Here is a 16814-nt window from a genome sequence, read left to right on the forward strand (position 1 = left end):
TAAAAAAAAAAGGGGGGGGCAGGGATGTTTTGGTACCCTGTGGAGAGTGTGTTCCGTGGTCAAGTGAGAGAGGCGAGAGACGAAGATGGTGCGGTAAGGGTCGCCAATGAGCTTGGGGTCACCCAAAGGGTCATCTGCAATTAATAAACGAATTAACCAAAAAATAAAAGTGGGAAAATTAAGAAAAAGGAAAGTGAGAGATATCGAAAAAAGAAATTACAGAGGGAAGCATTGGAGCAGAGAAGAGCTCGATAAACGGCGTTATCGTGGGGGAGGATGTCGGTGCCGTCGATGCTTCCCGCCTGAATGGGATGGTAGGTCTCCGCGTAGAACACCGAGTTTACGTTGTTGCTGCCGCCCATCCTCTTTGCACTTTTGCAGAGTGAGACCGACAAATGAGAATGGAAGGGTAAAACCAGAACACTAGCTACGCCCCTTTGCTCTGTAATAATACTCCTATGTATACCATAAATAAAATAAATTTGTTTTACCACTACTGCTTAGGTAAGATTTGATGGTTGATTTTGCGGGGAAAGGATACGGGTCGTTGATTTGGTGGGTCCCAAACAGAGACGGAAATCCCAACATTAACAACACATAAGCTAAGTTAGGTCACTGAACTCATCAGTTTCTGTGTGACGGACCGCAAGTGGGACTGGAAGAGAAGAGTACAAGCATAAGCAGACCTCCTCCTACCTCCTGCTAGGCCTTGGTTTGGGCTTTCATTTTCCCTCTTCTCTTCCGTTTCCCCCCGAAGGAAAGGAAAGGAAAGGAGAGGAAAATCTACACTCTGCACCACACCTATTAGGAGTAGAGCTCTACCTAACCCCAAACCAAAAAGAAAAATGTTGTCCGTTCGATCCCCTGCCGCTCAGCTGCTGCTCAGAAGTTGTAGTAACTACTCTACTACTGCATCGGCTGCAGCTGTGGAAGCTGAGAGAACTATCCGAGAAGGTCCTAGAAACGACTGGACACGCCAGCAGATCAAGTCCATCTACGATTCTCCTGTTCTTGATCTCCTTTTCCACGGAGTCTGTCTCATTTTTACCCTCTCTCTCTCTCTCTCTGATACACATGTTTTTCTTAGGCATTACTCCCTCTTTGCTTGCTCGCAATCACCAAATTCAATTTAAGCACATAGCATTTTTCATAGCCTGATGTTCAAATTTCCAATTTTTATCACAACTTTACTTGCATTTACTCTCTCTTCTCCTCAGCCGCGTCTAATCGTTTGACTTTGCTACTTTAGGCTCAAGTTCACAGATATGCTCATAACTTTCGAGAGGTGCAGCAGTGTACCCTCCTCTCAATCAAGACTGGTGGATGTAGTGAGGATTGTTCATACTGTCCTCAGTCCTCAAGGTATCATACTGGGCTAAAGGCCCAAAAGCTTATGACTAAGGAAGCTGTAATGCAGGCAGCTAAACAGGTTAGCAGCTTTATCTCTTCATTCTTTGCATTCTGCTTGAGCATTCTAATCATTCTCAACTCTGCTAAATGGCTTACTAATCTCAAACTAGTTGGTTTTTGATATCTATAGATTGCAATGTTTTCCCTTTGTACATAAAATTGGTGCTGCACTGCTGCAATGATGGTTTGCAGCTTTTGACATTCTACACAATATCTTTATTGCATTGTAACTTTGCAATGGATGACATTATCGCTACTGTTTATCTGGTTGAGTTTCGATGCTTCCTCTTAGTTTTATGCTTATGCTGTGCAGCCAAAATATGTTTGAATCAGATTACTGGGGGAGCTTCTTCTTTTCTTCCTTTTTTAGGGGAAAGTTTGTGAGAGAATAAAATTGATGGTAATTTTTTTGATGTATTTGGAAGAAATGAAAGGATATGCAAAAATACAGCCTGAAAAATACTGCTCTAATATGACTAGTTTCCACTTTAGAGTTGTTTCATCGGTGTTTAGTCAAGTTATTAATTGATATGATTGGCAACTTATTACATGGTGAACTTTATAGAGTTCTTGTAGCTGCACCAGTTAGTTAATTACTGTTTTTCACTACAACTGATAGATTGTATAAACTGCTATCAAATGTACATTTAGTTGTAATTTGTATGTGGTACTTCTTGCATGATTTGAAGTTATTTGCATATTTTTGGCAGGCAAAAGAGGCTGGTAGTACACGCTTTTGCATGGGTGCTGCATGGAGAGACACTGTCGGAAGGAAAACTAACTTCAACCAAATTCTTGAATATGTAAAAGAAATTAGGTAATAATGCATCATTGATGTCAGACTGCTTATGGGAGTTAATAATGCACTATAATAGGCATTCTTGTAGAGATGTTCCTTCCTTATCTCCGCCATTTTCGAAATAACATTTTGAAATGTGTTGATCACGCTGTTGCTCTAATTAACATTAATTTCTAAGATTTTGTCCATCAAGTGTCAAATGGTATTTGAAGTGTCTATCATGCACCAGGGATATGGGGATGGAGGTGTGTTGCACTTTAGGCATGCTAGAGAAGCAGCAGGCTCTTGAACTCAAGAAGGCTGGCCTTACAGCGTACAACCATAATCTTGATACCTCAAGAGAATATTACCCAAACATTATTACAACAAGAACTTATGATGAGCGATTGGAAACACTTCAACATGTCCGTGAAGCAGGAATTAATGTCTGTTCAGGTGATTGGTTAAACTTTGTAATAATATTATAAATGAAAGCATTCACTCTCTATATGAGTTGCTATCTAGTCACCTAGAGCTATAAGTTAAATACTATCCAAACTTCTTTATCTTCTTTGTTGTCTTCTTTTTGGGAAAGTTCAACTGATAAAGAAAGGAGGAAAGTTTTAGCTGGTTTCTTTTCTGGAGTTGGCAAGAAAAATTAACTGGGTTTCTGGTTTCGTAATATGTTTGTCTTTCCACTATTTAAATGATAAAGTTCCGTCTTGCTGAAAAACCTTTGATGGTTGAAAGGTCTCTTATGAAGCTGTCATATTCTATATATTTTTAAGCAGAAGGCAGTCAATTCTGAAAGATCTTTTGATGAGTAATTTTAACAATGTTGTTTTAAACGCTGGATGATTCCTATCATTAAGCTTCTATATATCCTGAGTTTATCTCTTGAATTTTCATTTTTAATTTCTTCAAAAGGAAAGAATGATAATTTACTTCTCTGTTAACAGGTGGAATTATAGGGCTTGGAGAAGCAGAGGAGGACCGGGTTGGCTTGTTGCACACGTTGGCAACGCTCCCCTCTCACCCGGAGAGTGTTCCCATTAATGCCTTGGTTGCTGTGAAAGGCACGCCGCTTCAAGATCAAAAGGTAATTCCAACTTTGACAAAGTAACAACAGCGTTGGCAGTTGTTAATGATCCTTCATTCATTCTTCTTTTCCTCCTTGTTTTCCCCTTGACTTTTATAATGATCCAATGATGTGTACCAAACTGCACTGCCTTCTGCATTCCCGTGATAAAGATAGAAGTGAACTTATTATGTACTAACATTACGCCCTGTATTCTAGGTTGGGTATCATGTTTTCCTGAATTTTCATCAATGCATTAGCAATTTAGCATTACTTAGCAAGTTTGAGAATCAGTGGCTTCATTAATATTTCTCATGACTTGGTCAGCCTGTTGAAATATGGGAGATGATTCGAATGATTGCAACTACTCGCATAGCCATGCCAAAATCAATGGTAAGGTTGTCAGCTGGCAGAGTTCGATTTTCCATGCCTGAGCAGGCATTATGTTTTCTTGCCGGCGCAAATTCCATCTTCACCGGTGAGAAGCTGTTGACAACTCCTAACAATGATTTTGATGCTGATCAACTCATGTTCAAAATCCTTGGGCTGATTCCGAAAGCCCCAAGCTTTTCTGAGGAAGAAGCAAAGACTTCGGAAGCAAGAAACTATGAGGAAGCTCTCTCCGGTTCAGGTTGAGGCTCTCCTGATCCATGGCAGTATCTTTATTTAATTCTAGCTGGTTAGTCACTTAGTTATCACTTGTAAGGGATTCCTGCGCAATAAATGACCATTAGCTTCTGGTCTTGCCTGTCAAAGTCTGCCTTAAGAAGGATCAGTGACACCTTTCTACTAGATTAATTTTCACATCTTCACATTTTCCTTTTTGTTTTTTCTTTTATTCGTCAAAAAAAAACAATACATTAATGCATGGTATTGTTAATCCACTAAACACAACACTAAATCAAAACAAAATTTGGATACATGCTTCAAAATCATCAACCAAAATGGCTTTAAAATGCAATTCTTCAAGCATTTTAATACTAAAATTGGATTAATTTTTCCAAATAAGACAACTACTTTTCACTCCATTATCTGTACCATAAATGAAGTAACTCTGAGCGCACAAAGGCTTTGTCAGGTTTGTGTAATTTGTATGTGATCCCCTGTAGTGGTCAGTGGTGGCACTGAACACAGGCGGTGAAAAGTAGAACGCAAATCAACAGCCATTTTTTATCGTCAAGTAGTAATCACCCACTGTCAAGAACACATGTTCTCCCAGTGTCACTTCCACTGCAGGCTGATTTTCAATGCAATCAACTTTCATCTGCAACACAAAAGGAAAGAAGAAAGACAATTGACGCAAAAAACTACACATGGGTGTCGGCCAACCACACTAGAATGTTACTGATGTATGTCACAATTGATGAGCAAACAGACCTTGCCATGTCCATGCTGAAACTCGGATTTCAAAGAAGAGTGATCCCTTGATAGCAAGTAAGTCTGCAGGCCTTGCGCAAATTTCGTATTTCCTGCAACCATTGAATAATGCAGTAAGTGTAGAGAGAAGGAGTGATGAGAAAAGAAAATTTCAGCTCTGTAACCGCAAAACATTATTTGATAAAATGCAGCCTAACCTGCATATAATGCTAGAATAGCATTGGACGTGAAAAATAGGGCTGGTCTAGCCAAGCTTATTTTAAATGACATATTAGATATGCCTTCAAATTTCTCTTCACAAAGCACAACCTGCAATTTTTTTGAAGTAAATCAATTGAATATAAACACAAATTCTACAAGCATAATCAATGACAAAAAGCTACTGTAATGCAAATTCAAAAAAGGGGCAAAATCCCTTTTTTTTGGGAGGGGGGGATAACATCTGAAAAGAAAAACACAATAGCACGTGTCCACTACAGATTTGGAGGTATTCCAAACTCAAACTGAACAAACTTACTGTATGTAGCGGCATCATATTAGAAGAAAGCAATGGAGATCCAATTGTATCCCTAATGTAGGATTCCTGCCATAAGATACAAACTTAAGCTATTATATACAGCACACTGCAAATTAAGATTTATGAGAAGTTAGGCATCACAATGCCTGACAAACAATGCAAATCAAGTGCCTTATTTAGAGGAACTTGCACTGTCTCTCAGACAAAAAAATATTTCACAAATATATGATGCAAGTACACACTCTTGCTCTCATGCACAAACAGCTCCATTCCTAGCAAAGAAATCTAGTTAAGGGATTTACCTGTAATTGGTAATTAATGATTACATTAAACAACATGTGGTAAAATGTCCTCAATATTTCACCAAGTGATCATTATGTTCCCATAAAAATTGTTACTAGCATGAGATTCTCATTCCAGAAAACATAGGAAGTGAGAAAAGACAGTTAATAACTTGTTTGACACCAAAAAAAAAAAGAATTACCTGTGAGCTCAAAACTCGTTGGATGACTGACTTATCTTCATCCAATGACTCAAAGTAGACCTCCACCATATCCGTCGGTTCAAGGCCAGCTTTCTTTCGTAATTTCTGGATTCTATTAACAACCTACAATAAATCAATTTAAAAATGTGCAATGCATCAGATATGATTTAGATATTGGCAGTTCCAAAGAATTTAGTACCATAAATTTTTAATTGCCTGTTTCCATATCAAAGCAACAAATTTAGTTAACAAGAATCTGGTCTGGCATTATCAACCAACATAGGTTATCATATTTCCACAAACACAATTGCTAAACTAACAAGAACTGAAAGCAGAGGAAAAAATACCACATTTTTTAATTAGAATTGACAAAGTCATTAACATGATGATTTATTTACCTCACGTGCAACACCAGCTTCAAACAATGACTCGTCAGGACGTAAATCCAAAATCACCAAAACATCACCTATGACAAAGAAATATGAAATAAAAAATGAGTAGCCAAATATGGTACTTCATGGGGGAGGGAGAGATTCTTTTCCAGTTCAAATGCATAAATCACCAATCAGAATGTCATTAATAATCCTCACCATCTCCAGCAGCATCCATCTCTTTATCTGTCATGCCATCAGGACATTTGAAATCCCGAACAACCTGAAAATTTTTTAAACAAATAAAACATTTATTTACTCAGCATATCTTATACCAACTACCTTTCTTGGTGAAGCAATTACATACAGCCATCATTATATATTCAAATGATGTAGAAACTTTAAGCAATCCCAGAGGAAGTAGCCTCCATCTCTTATTTCAAAAATGTATAGAAGCACAAACAAAAGCTCGGCAGTTCTGGAAACAGCTACTCACTAATTTCCATGAAAATTGTATGATCTATTCCTATTTGTCCACTTAGGAAAACATTTATCCTTCCACAATGTTTCAAATGATGCCATCACTATACAGACTAAAGAAAGTGACAGAGCAAAACAATTTTAACAAATACATTGAACGAAATGCTAAACTAATCTACCACCATAAGTTGGCCTACCTTAATATCAGTCCTCTTCAAACAGTGTGTAGCAATAGTCACCTCTCCAGCTTCCTCAAAAGCTAAGATATCTTCCTGAGACATTGCTTTGACTTCCTTGGCAACAACTCCCATCAATTTCCCTAGTCGCTTGCCCAATACGCTACAAGAAATAAGCAAATAATATTACATGAATGCAGTTCATTCTATAACCTTCTGCCTCCTCTCAAAAAAAGGGTAGAAGGGGCAGTGGGGAATAAAGGGGCCAATAGAATAATTCCTTGCATACCTAAAATCAGGCTCTGCACGCAAAGAAGCATACTTCAAAGTGTCATTGCATGGAACAAGGGACCTTATATTGAGCTCCTCCAAAACATACTATAGTAAAAGAACATGGGAAAAAATGATGAGAAAAATTAGACACAATGAACAAAGAAAATATTGCCCCACCATTTACTTTTTATTTCGATTGTAATGAGGTAAGATAAACAAAAAAATGGGCAACAGCTAAAATGAAATTTACCAAATTGCACTGAACAACAGAAGGTTTCTTTATTTTTTTTCCATTTGATATAAAAAGAATAGCAGCAAAAGATGGAAAACAGCATTTCCTATCAGTACTACTAACTATGAGGCAATTATAATTAGAACTCCAAGAATGACGGGAAGAAACAATGTTGATAATTGGCCTCAAATGCCTCCTTGAAAACTAGAAGAATTCTGAGTATAGATAATGATCATCAGGGGATAACAAGAAAGAACTAATAGAAAGAGGGGCATTCGTTATACCGAGAGTGGAAAAAGGACTAAACTAAAGGTTCTACACAGTTAACGCACCTCTCTTAGTTTCCCAGCTATGTCATCAAGAAAGTCTTCATCTTTATGAACAACTACCATCTCCCTACAATTACAATGAGGAAGAGAGTAAAGAAAGAGCAGCAGTACATAAGTGACAGAAATATGAAGCAAAAGATAACTTATAAGAAGACCTTAAAGGTGTTTTGAGAGGCTTGTTATGACGCTCACGAATGTTGCGGGCAAGATCAATTATCTTCATCATCCTTGCCACACTTTCTTCAATTCGCTCCCCTCTCTAAGATGGCAATTGCATTTAATTCCACAAAGCAGCCAAATAATTAATTTAGAGTAGTATTATACAGCTTTATAATAAGAAAATGAAATGTCTATACTTCTCAGACAACTCCAACTAAAAAACTTTGGGAGCAAATTATTCATGAAGCCATTGACCAATGAACCATTAATGAGTTATATATACCAAACAATATTAGTATAATTACAACAAAGATGAACAATACCTTTCCTTCTTCTTGAGGAAAACTACAATAATGAATGCTTTCCTCTGCTCCATCACAAACTTTTCGCATATTTTGATAAAGAACCTCAGTGAAGAACGGTGTAAAGGGAGCCATAACCTTACATGCAGTTAGAAGCACCTGAAACCATAGTACAAATTCCTCAGCATATAATTAATTCTTAGACTGTTGCTGAACACACAATAGCAGGTTAGATGTAAGGAGTATCCATTAAGAAAACCAGATGCAAGTACGTACATTATAAAGAGTAGAGAGAGCCGTGCGGCAGTCTTCCTCTCCGGTACGGCCTTTTAGTCTCTTACGGTTGAATCTCACGTATATATTCGTAAGATTATCAAGAAACTTCAATAGATATGGAACCACCTAAAAAAATGTAACCATATATATATATATGTCTTTAACCATGTGACAGAACATATGTACCACGAACTAGAACATAGCATCTATCAAAAAAAGGCATCTCAAACAATATAAGGTAATATGGTAGCATACTAGTCACAATTTCCAAAACCAATTTAATCTCTTTCAAAGTATCACATAATCAATATCAGCTTTGCTGAAAGTATTAATCTCATCACTATAGTAATACACATAGTTTTTAAACCTTAAAAAGCTGGTATGGGCTGTCAAAGTTACCACGCTGATGCTAAATTGGAATGCTCAAATTACAATTTAACTGTGAAATCTATATCTGAACCTAGAAAAATGTTAGCAATTATTTCAAAACTGAGTTTGGTATTATTTTTAAGGATTCTCATATCATTATTTATTTAAGGAAATTCAGAAAGGAATGTTGGTTTGTAGACAGAACCGTGTAAAGTCGATATCCATCCATTTCTTCACGAACAAAGTGAACAAGACTCTGAGTTGCAGAGTTTATCCATTGGTCAAGCACATTAGATGACTTCTGAAGAATGGCGAGATCAATAGGAACAAATGGCGCACAACCCTCATACTCAAGTCTTTTTGCATTCTGAACAAGGAACCTATATGCATTATACCATGGAAGGAAGACATCTTTGACCTGGGTAGAGATCAAGATAAGGAATTAAGAAAATGCATATAGGAAAAATGCAAAAGAACACAAAAATAAATATATAAAGAAATGATGAGATGATACAAAACTCTCCAGAAGCAAAAGCTGGTAAGTGATAAAGTACAGAAAATACTCACAACACCAAAAACTCCTTCCTTTTTAAAACGTAAGGTCTCTGCCCGAACAACTGGGGAGTTTATAAGGTACAATCTTAAAGCATCCTGTAAAGTTAAAAAAGATTTAAGGGACTGATGAGTAAAACAAATTATGTAATCAGAAAGAAATAAGTAAAGACCACAAATGAGAAACGGGCCCAAATGTAGTGAATAGAAATAGAAAAAGATTAAAAGAAAGATATGCTAAAAAATTACTTACAGCCCCATAGTCATTAATCACTTCCATGGGTGAAGGGTAATTTTTCAATCTTTTACTCATCTTCTTTCCATCTTCAGCAAGGACAAGCCCATTGCAAATAAGATTTCTAAATGCAGGTTTCCCAAATAATGCAGTTGACAACACCATAAGAGTGTAAAACCTGCAAGGTATACTCGAACAAATAGAGTTCCAAAACTAAACTTCATTCCAGAAACTTCTGTGAGGGTTAAACAGGGGGAAAACTGATTCATATAGGTACTTAAGCAAACTGTTACTGAAAAGAAATTAGTTGTTTGATAACAACAGTTGATGACACCACAGCAAAAAACAAATAACAAACAAATGCATCCTCCTGCATACAATCCGACATAAATAAAAATTAAAAATTAATTTTGACATCACTGCTGGAAAGCAGTATAAGGAAAAACAATAAAAAATAGGTCTGTCATAGGATGAGAATGAAGGACTGTCACAGGTTATCAAGAAGACGGTAATTGAAGCATTGACTAATGAATTAAGATGGCAATCTAAACTACATAAGTACTTATCTCCCAAGAGAAAACATTAAAGGGTTGTAACAAAATATAAAATTCTTTGGCATTAATCGCGCATGTCAAAAAAATTTAAAAGCAACCGTTAATCAAGACAAATTCAGCTACTGAAAGGCTTGTTAATTTTGTTTGCAAACGGTCAAAGTGCTTAAGACATCAGCTATGATCCAAATGTGTTGCAAAACCCGGTAATTATCATGAATAACAGATCTAAAAGTAGGGAACGAACCATCCACGAGTTTGATCTAGCCCCTCAGCCACAAAATGCCCAGGAAAATTTTTCTCAAAAAGTTCAACATTCTCAAGTGGATAATGGATGTAAGCATAAGGCATCGATCCACTCTCAAACCAACAATCAAATACCTGCCAAAACAATTCCACTTAACTAAACCATGTAAAAACTTGATGATACTGCATGAAGACATAAAGTGAAATGAACAACTAACAAATGATGATGTTTTGCAGATGCTAAATCTAAAAATTTAGAACTCCAACCCAAGAATAAATGTAGAATCAGCCCAAAATTAACATTGATCAAATTTAAAGATGGGGTTGGATGTAGCAAGAGCTCTTCGCATCAAAACAACCAAACTTCAGTAGCCTTACATCATCAATACGTCGAAGCACACCAAACTCTGGGCCACGGGTAGAAGGTATAGTGATATGATCAATATTGTGACGATGGAGATCAAAGACCTGAAATAATAAAATTAAATTACACATAAAAGCACACATATCTGAGCCCAAATACATTTTATATCAGTAGAAAAATAAAAAATGTAAAATTTCCAAGAGACCCAAATTAAAAAAAAAAAAGGTGAATCGCAATATCAAGTTCAACACAAAAATAAATTTAGTGGACCCTGCCCCCAAAGATACAATAATAAGGTAATGCCAGGACAGATACAACTGCGACACTGTCCACCATTTAAAATTTCAAACAATGGTTGCAAGTAATTACATAAGAAGGTACCAAACAATTGGCAATTTGAAACATGCCGGCCAACTGCTCAAAGCACAGGGATGAATTAATAAATTAATATTTCTTTCTCTTTATTTCACAGGCCAAGACAGCACTGAAACACCCACTACCCATTGTATGTCCAAGACAAGAAATAAAAGAAGGAATATTTAAATCCATCATGACAACCCCCAGCCAAGGAGAGGAGGACAAAGTGAAGAGGAAAGGGAAAAAGATAAAATGATAGGCCAAAGACACTTGTCTGCCTAAAGAGAGTAGCATCCTAACCATAAGAAAAGTAAGGAAGGGGAAAAATCAAACCTTAGCACCAGAAAGCCTTTCAAGTTTTTCAACAGAATCCATGACCATTACTTCCTCACCGTCTTCACTAATCCACACAGGAATTGGAGTGCCCCAAAATCTACTTCGACTAATAGCCCAGTCTCTTGCATTTTCCAGCCAATTGTGAAAACGTTTTTCCTGTAAAATGACAAAAAGCAGGACAAGGTGAGAGTCCCAAAAAATTGAGACAAGATTAAAACATTTTCATCTGCTTCAGAGGCATTGTTCAAGCTTTCATTAAGCTAAAATCCAGGCCCATGTAACCAGGATCACTATACCAGACCAATTGAGCTCATCCATATAAATATGAATAAGAAGAATATGAATAGGCAGTGGAGAAAGCCATCTAACCTTCACATAATCAGGAACCCAGTAGGTCTGTTTGTTGTTTTCTAATAATTGCTCTTTCAGTTGTTCCACCCGAACAAACCTAAACATATAATAGAGGGCTTAGCTTAATTAGTATAGAGCAAGCAAAAAAATGATTTCCAAAATCCTTGATGCAGAGATCAAAAGTTCTTCATAGGTAACAACAGAATGTAGAAACAAGTAGAGCAGAGAAAGAAACAGCAATGCAGAAGCAATAGGAACAGGAAAAAATAAAAAACATCAAACAAACTAGTTCATTAATAGCATTACCCAACTATACAGACGATACGAGGTTTCAAAGCATTGCTTGAGTTTCCAAAGCAAATCAATTTAAATGCCTACCTCTACAAATGGAGTATATGGAACTAACACAATGAAAATTAGACACCGTTATGTCTACAACACCTTTCCTAGATCACACAGGGATTAACTTTTGTATGATTTATTTACTCATTATAAACCTTCAGACATCACAATTTAGAACGTCTTCCCTCCTTTTGCACATTCTAACCAACATTTCAAGTCTGCTGTAACCCCCATTCACTACCAGTAAATAATTATTCATCCCCCAACCGACTGCAATAGATGATATCAACAATGGCAGAGCTTCTTCCCCGTTCTATTGGAACATCAAACCTTGCTGCAGGAAGGCAATGCAAAAAATGCAGCATCTGCAAACCATCAAAGCCTGTAGCAGCCTACTCAATCACGTATATAAGTGATATGTTTACACCAACTCATAGTTCCTCATTTATGCACATATTGACATAGAACTTAACAACCATTCATAAGATAAACTTTCATTTGGATATATTAATATATCCTTTCTGCTTAAAAGAATTTTTAATGACCAATTAAGTATATCATTACAAAAAAAATAACAGGCACCACACAAAAACAATTCAATTTTAATGAGCTTAATTTGATAATTGATGTTGCCAAGAAATACAGTAGTCAACTAATGAGCCATAAGAGATGTGAAAGCATTTTACACATCTGTAATATTTTCAGAAGAATCAATCAAAATTCGACAATATAATTAGCATTCCCTCCTCAATGTATTTGACAATATTACCATCAAAAGGATTGATAACTTAATGAGCTAACAACTGGAATTAATGTATGAGTTGATTTTTGGCAAAACAGTAAAGATGAGGCAGAGTATGACACTCATTACAGGAGGGTAAATAAAAAACATCAGCCAGTCTTAAACTTATACTTTTATTAAGCAAAGCTACAATACACTGAGATTCTTTCTGAATAAGAGTGATAGAATCAGACATACCAGCTTGGAACAGCTCTATAAATAAGAGGAGTATCAGATCTCCAACAAAAGGGATAAGAATGTGTAAAAGTTCCAAGCTTAACAAGCCTGCCTTTTCCCTGAGAAATTGAGGAGCTTGATAAAAATAAGGATAATGAAAAGAAAGCATAAAAACATAGTGACGAACAAATTTTAAGACATTTTAACTAGATTCTTTTTTCCTTTTTCGCTTATTATGATAAAAACAACTATCAGCACTGACTTTAAGTTTTCATCAGAAGCCATGGATTCAACACAAGATCCCTATTATAGAGATATCAACTTAATACAAGAGCTCACAAAGTGGTAATAAACAATAATCTCAAGTTGGTCACAGATGCTCAACAATTTTCCTCTTTGCCTTCTACTATTAATGACTTCAATTAATAATTAGCCAAACAAATAAATAAATAAATAAAAGTTTGCATCAATCTGACCTTCACTGCTTCAATAATATCCTTATCTGCATCCTTAACATAACGGCCACTGAAGTCAGTAATTTTCCCAGTAAAGCAACCATCATCATCAACTGCTACAATCAAATTCTCCCCCTACAGGCCAAAAATAGGTAAATTAATGCTAAAAGAAGTAGAAAGAAGGATGATGTTACACTGAGTGATAAAACACAATACAAGGTAGGATGCAAATCAGTATAGTGAATAAATGAAATGAAAGTAATGCTTCAATTTAATACACTAAATTTCAAAAAAAAAAAAAAACAGGAAATAACAAAATGCATTTGTGAATAAAACGAAAACAACAGGTGAAAGAAAGCATCTGAATTATAAGCAAATAGACATGGGAAATTTAAGCAGCATTCCTGCCTCAAGGGCCTCGATTCCCCCAAAAGTTCATACATTCATGATAGATAATGGCAGAATGGGTGAGCTGCAGCTCTCTCCCACCATTTTCACTAGAACTTAACCTTTCTTGGGCATTAAGTCTTGAGACACTGATTTAGGGATGAGCCAGTCCTACATCATCAAAATGTAGGAAAAAGAAGGGAAACTATATGTTCAGAGTCCAAGAAGACAACCAGACCATAAGTTCATGGGGAAAACATTTATCATGAGAAAACCATCATCCAAGATCATCACCTTAGGCATGAGCACCAAAAGAAAAATATGCAACATGCATCAGAACCTACAAATCATAACTAGTAAGGTTAAAAGAACATAATACTTAAAGAAAAATATATTCAGAGAAAGTATTTAGGCGAAACCTTATCGATTATTTGGTTCCCAATGCAAACTCGATAATCATCTTCACCAAATGCAGGAGCACAGTGTACAATTCCAGTACCACTGTCATCTGTCACATAATTGTCAGCAAGTACCCTAAAAGCAGCATTCGAGAACTCCAAGAAGTAGTTGAACAATGGTTCATACCTGCAACATATACTTCTTAGTATCTCACTTCAAAGAAACTGGCCTTGGCTCAAAACCATTTTTAAATACCTCAAAAAGCCACCATCACAAATTTTAATGTTCTCTAGACACATCATAATGGGCAGCCAATATTGATTGTCAGTGATGCAGCTTATCTTTTATATTTACATTGTGCAGCAGATAACATACACTCACAGGCTTCATTTCTTTTCTACTTATGAAGACCAGTAACTTTATAATATAGCATACTAGAGATCACCGAGATGGGATATCTGAAGCATCAAGTTGCCCAAAACTAGAGATCTCCTCTTAATAAATTCCGAATTATTTGATGTCCTCAACACAAACAAATCTAAGATGAATTTCAATGGATAGCAGGATAAAACATACATCACCATTCAAAACAGAAATTTGATACTACCAACACAATTCCCAAAAAGAAATGCTAGTATACAGCCCATAGAAAATTCTTTTATCAAGCCAACTAGGACAAAGTATAGATAACTATACGCATGAATACTCACTTTGTCCCCACCAGCGAAGCCCCAGAAAATTTGTCCAAGACTTGATAGGAATCTGCTGTAGAATCTTTAGTCTTTTCACCTGAAGATCCTTTGGTCCTAGATTTCTTGGAATCACCAGAAGGTCCATTAGCAGCATTTGACTTTGGTTTCTCAGTTGGAAGCTCAGATAATCTAGACTCAGCAACCACATAGATTTTTCCAGAGTACTTATTGCAAACCTGAAATTTGATTACAAAACCCACATTTTCTTTAGGGGAAAAAAATTTATTCCTTATCTACATTTGCATGTACAAACACCCACGTCAAATTTCAGACTCCCTGACTTATATGCCTTAGAAATAACAGAAGATGCCGTCTAAGAAGGTCAGCTTATTTATGCCTCATGCATCAATCAAGAAAGTGCTAGGAAGAGGCCTAAAGATTCATGCAGCTCAACATTATTGTGTAAAAGTAACATCAATGTCAATAGATGAGATACATAACAGCTTTGGGGATAAAACATAAATTAAGCAATTATGAGCAAAGTTTAAAAGGACTACAGATGTCCAATGAAAAAAAAGTGACTACCAGATGTATGATGGAGAAGCAGGGTAGTTGGTGGAAGATCAAGTAATACAGTATTATGTATTAGCTAAAATTAAGATAATGTATTGCGTCAACCCAACATGCAGTAGATACAACATGATAGACAACTCATCCATCTCATGCTTATGACCTTAATAACTAACAGCTGAAAGCTAACAGACCTTCACATAGACAAGGTTGGCATTGACACAAAGTGCAAGATTACTAGGAAGGGTCCATGGTGTTGTTGTCCAGGCCACAAAAGCAGCATTATCTGGAGCACCAACTATGGGAAAAGTGACCATTATTTCAGGATCAGGCACAAGCTGCACATTGAATTAAGCATTGTTAGACATGATTGGGGTTAACAAGAAAATAGTATTGGTGTTGATCTTGGAACATTTTCAGAACGCCAACAATAACAAATAATTTGAGAACTAAAAAAAACGAAATTCTTAGACCAGCTTGAGTAAAAATTATTAGAGTGATAATAAATTGGTAACAAAATTACCTTGTAGTTCTCACCGGCTTCAAAATTAGATAGCGGGGTCTTGCAGCCAGTGCTATATGGCATGACCTGCAACACAACATATCAAGGCAGACAGTTTAAAGTAAGGAATGTTTCTATTCCATCAGCAAGAAAAATGGAATGTAATTGTAAAACAGACCTTAAAGCCTTTATAGATAAGTCCCTTTTGGTAAAGTTGACCAAAAACCCACCAGACGCTCTCCATAAACTTCAAATCCATAGTCTTATAATCATTTTTGAAATCAATCCAACGCCCAGTCCTGCTGATGATCTTCTCCCACTCCTCCACATACCTAGTGACTATACTCCTACACTCCTCATTGTACTTAGCGATACCCATGTCGAGAACTTGATCCCGGCGCTTGATTCCGAGCTTGCGGTCGATCTCGCTCTCCACAGGGAGGCCGTGGCAGTCCCAACCGAACCGGCGGGTGACGTGATGCCCAGTCATGGACTGGTAGCGAGTGACGATATCTTTAATGGTGCCAGCGAGGATGTGACCGTAATGAGGGAGGCCGGTGGCGAAGGGTGGACCGTCATAGAAAATGTATTCGGGCATGTTCTGGGTGCGAGCCAGCTGACCCTTGAAAGCATCGATATGGGACCAGTAGGAGAGGATGTGCTCCTCTTGGGAAGGGAAAGAAAAGTCCTTTCCCTCGCAGACGTCCTCCATTGAAGGTTTTTGACTTGTTTGCTTCTGGGGTAGGGGGTCCGGTCCGGCTGGAGGGTGGAGGGTGGAGGCGGAGGAAGACACCACGCTAGTGACTGCTACTAGACGAGAAAATGAAACCAAGACGGGGTTTTGGTGCTTTCTTTTGACCTTTTGCCCTTTTACAAATTGCTCAAGGAATATGGCATCCAATTACA

At 36.9% G+C, this 16814-nt stretch overlaps 2 protein-coding genes across 2 annotated transcripts; one reads left to right on the forward strand and one right to left on the reverse strand.

Annotated features, from left to right (window-relative positions):
* Positions 1 to 519: 519 nt before the first annotated feature.
* On the forward strand, positions 520 to 4090 carry BIO2 (Radical SAM superfamily protein). Its single transcript, XM_021433282.2, has 6 exons — positions 520 to 1031; positions 1250 to 1429; positions 2121 to 2227; positions 2439 to 2644; positions 3148 to 3287; positions 3594 to 4090. The coding sequence occupies exons 1-6, from the start codon at positions 846 to 848 to the stop codon at positions 3900 to 3902; spliced, it is 1128 nt and encodes a 375-aa protein (XP_021288957.1). The 5' UTR covers positions 520 to 845; the 3' UTR covers positions 3903 to 4090.
* A 73-nt stretch (positions 4091 to 4163) lies between these two features.
* Positions 4164 to 16814, reverse strand: LOC110420105 (tRNA synthetase class I (I, L, M and V) family protein). The gene is made up of 27 exons (XM_021433281.2): positions 16087 to 16814; positions 15930 to 15995; positions 15601 to 15744; positions 14855 to 15072; positions 14165 to 14330; positions 13380 to 13493; positions 12925 to 13022; positions 11622 to 11700; positions 11250 to 11408; positions 10574 to 10663; positions 10197 to 10330; positions 9417 to 9576; positions 9179 to 9262; positions 8817 to 9029; positions 8243 to 8368; positions 7988 to 8125; positions 7661 to 7764; positions 7509 to 7572; positions 6961 to 7049; positions 6693 to 6834; positions 6235 to 6298; positions 6043 to 6110; positions 5645 to 5767; positions 5161 to 5226; positions 4841 to 4952; positions 4644 to 4735; positions 4164 to 4530 (listed from the first exon to the last, which is right to left on the reverse strand). Exons 1-27 carry the CDS (start codon positions 16618 to 16620, stop codon positions 4423 to 4425), a joined length of 3555 nt encoding a protein of 1184 aa, XP_021288956.1. The 5' UTR covers positions 16621 to 16814; the 3' UTR covers positions 4164 to 4422.

The sequence above is a fragment of the Theobroma umbraticum genome, unplaced genomic scaffold (genome assembly GCF_002168275.2).
Source record: "Theobroma umbraticum cultivar Fairchild unplaced genomic scaffold, ASM216827v3 scaffold_86.0, whole genome shotgun sequence".
NCBI classification, from domain to species: Eukaryota; Viridiplantae; Streptophyta; class Magnoliopsida; order Malvales; family Malvaceae; genus Theobroma; species Theobroma umbraticum.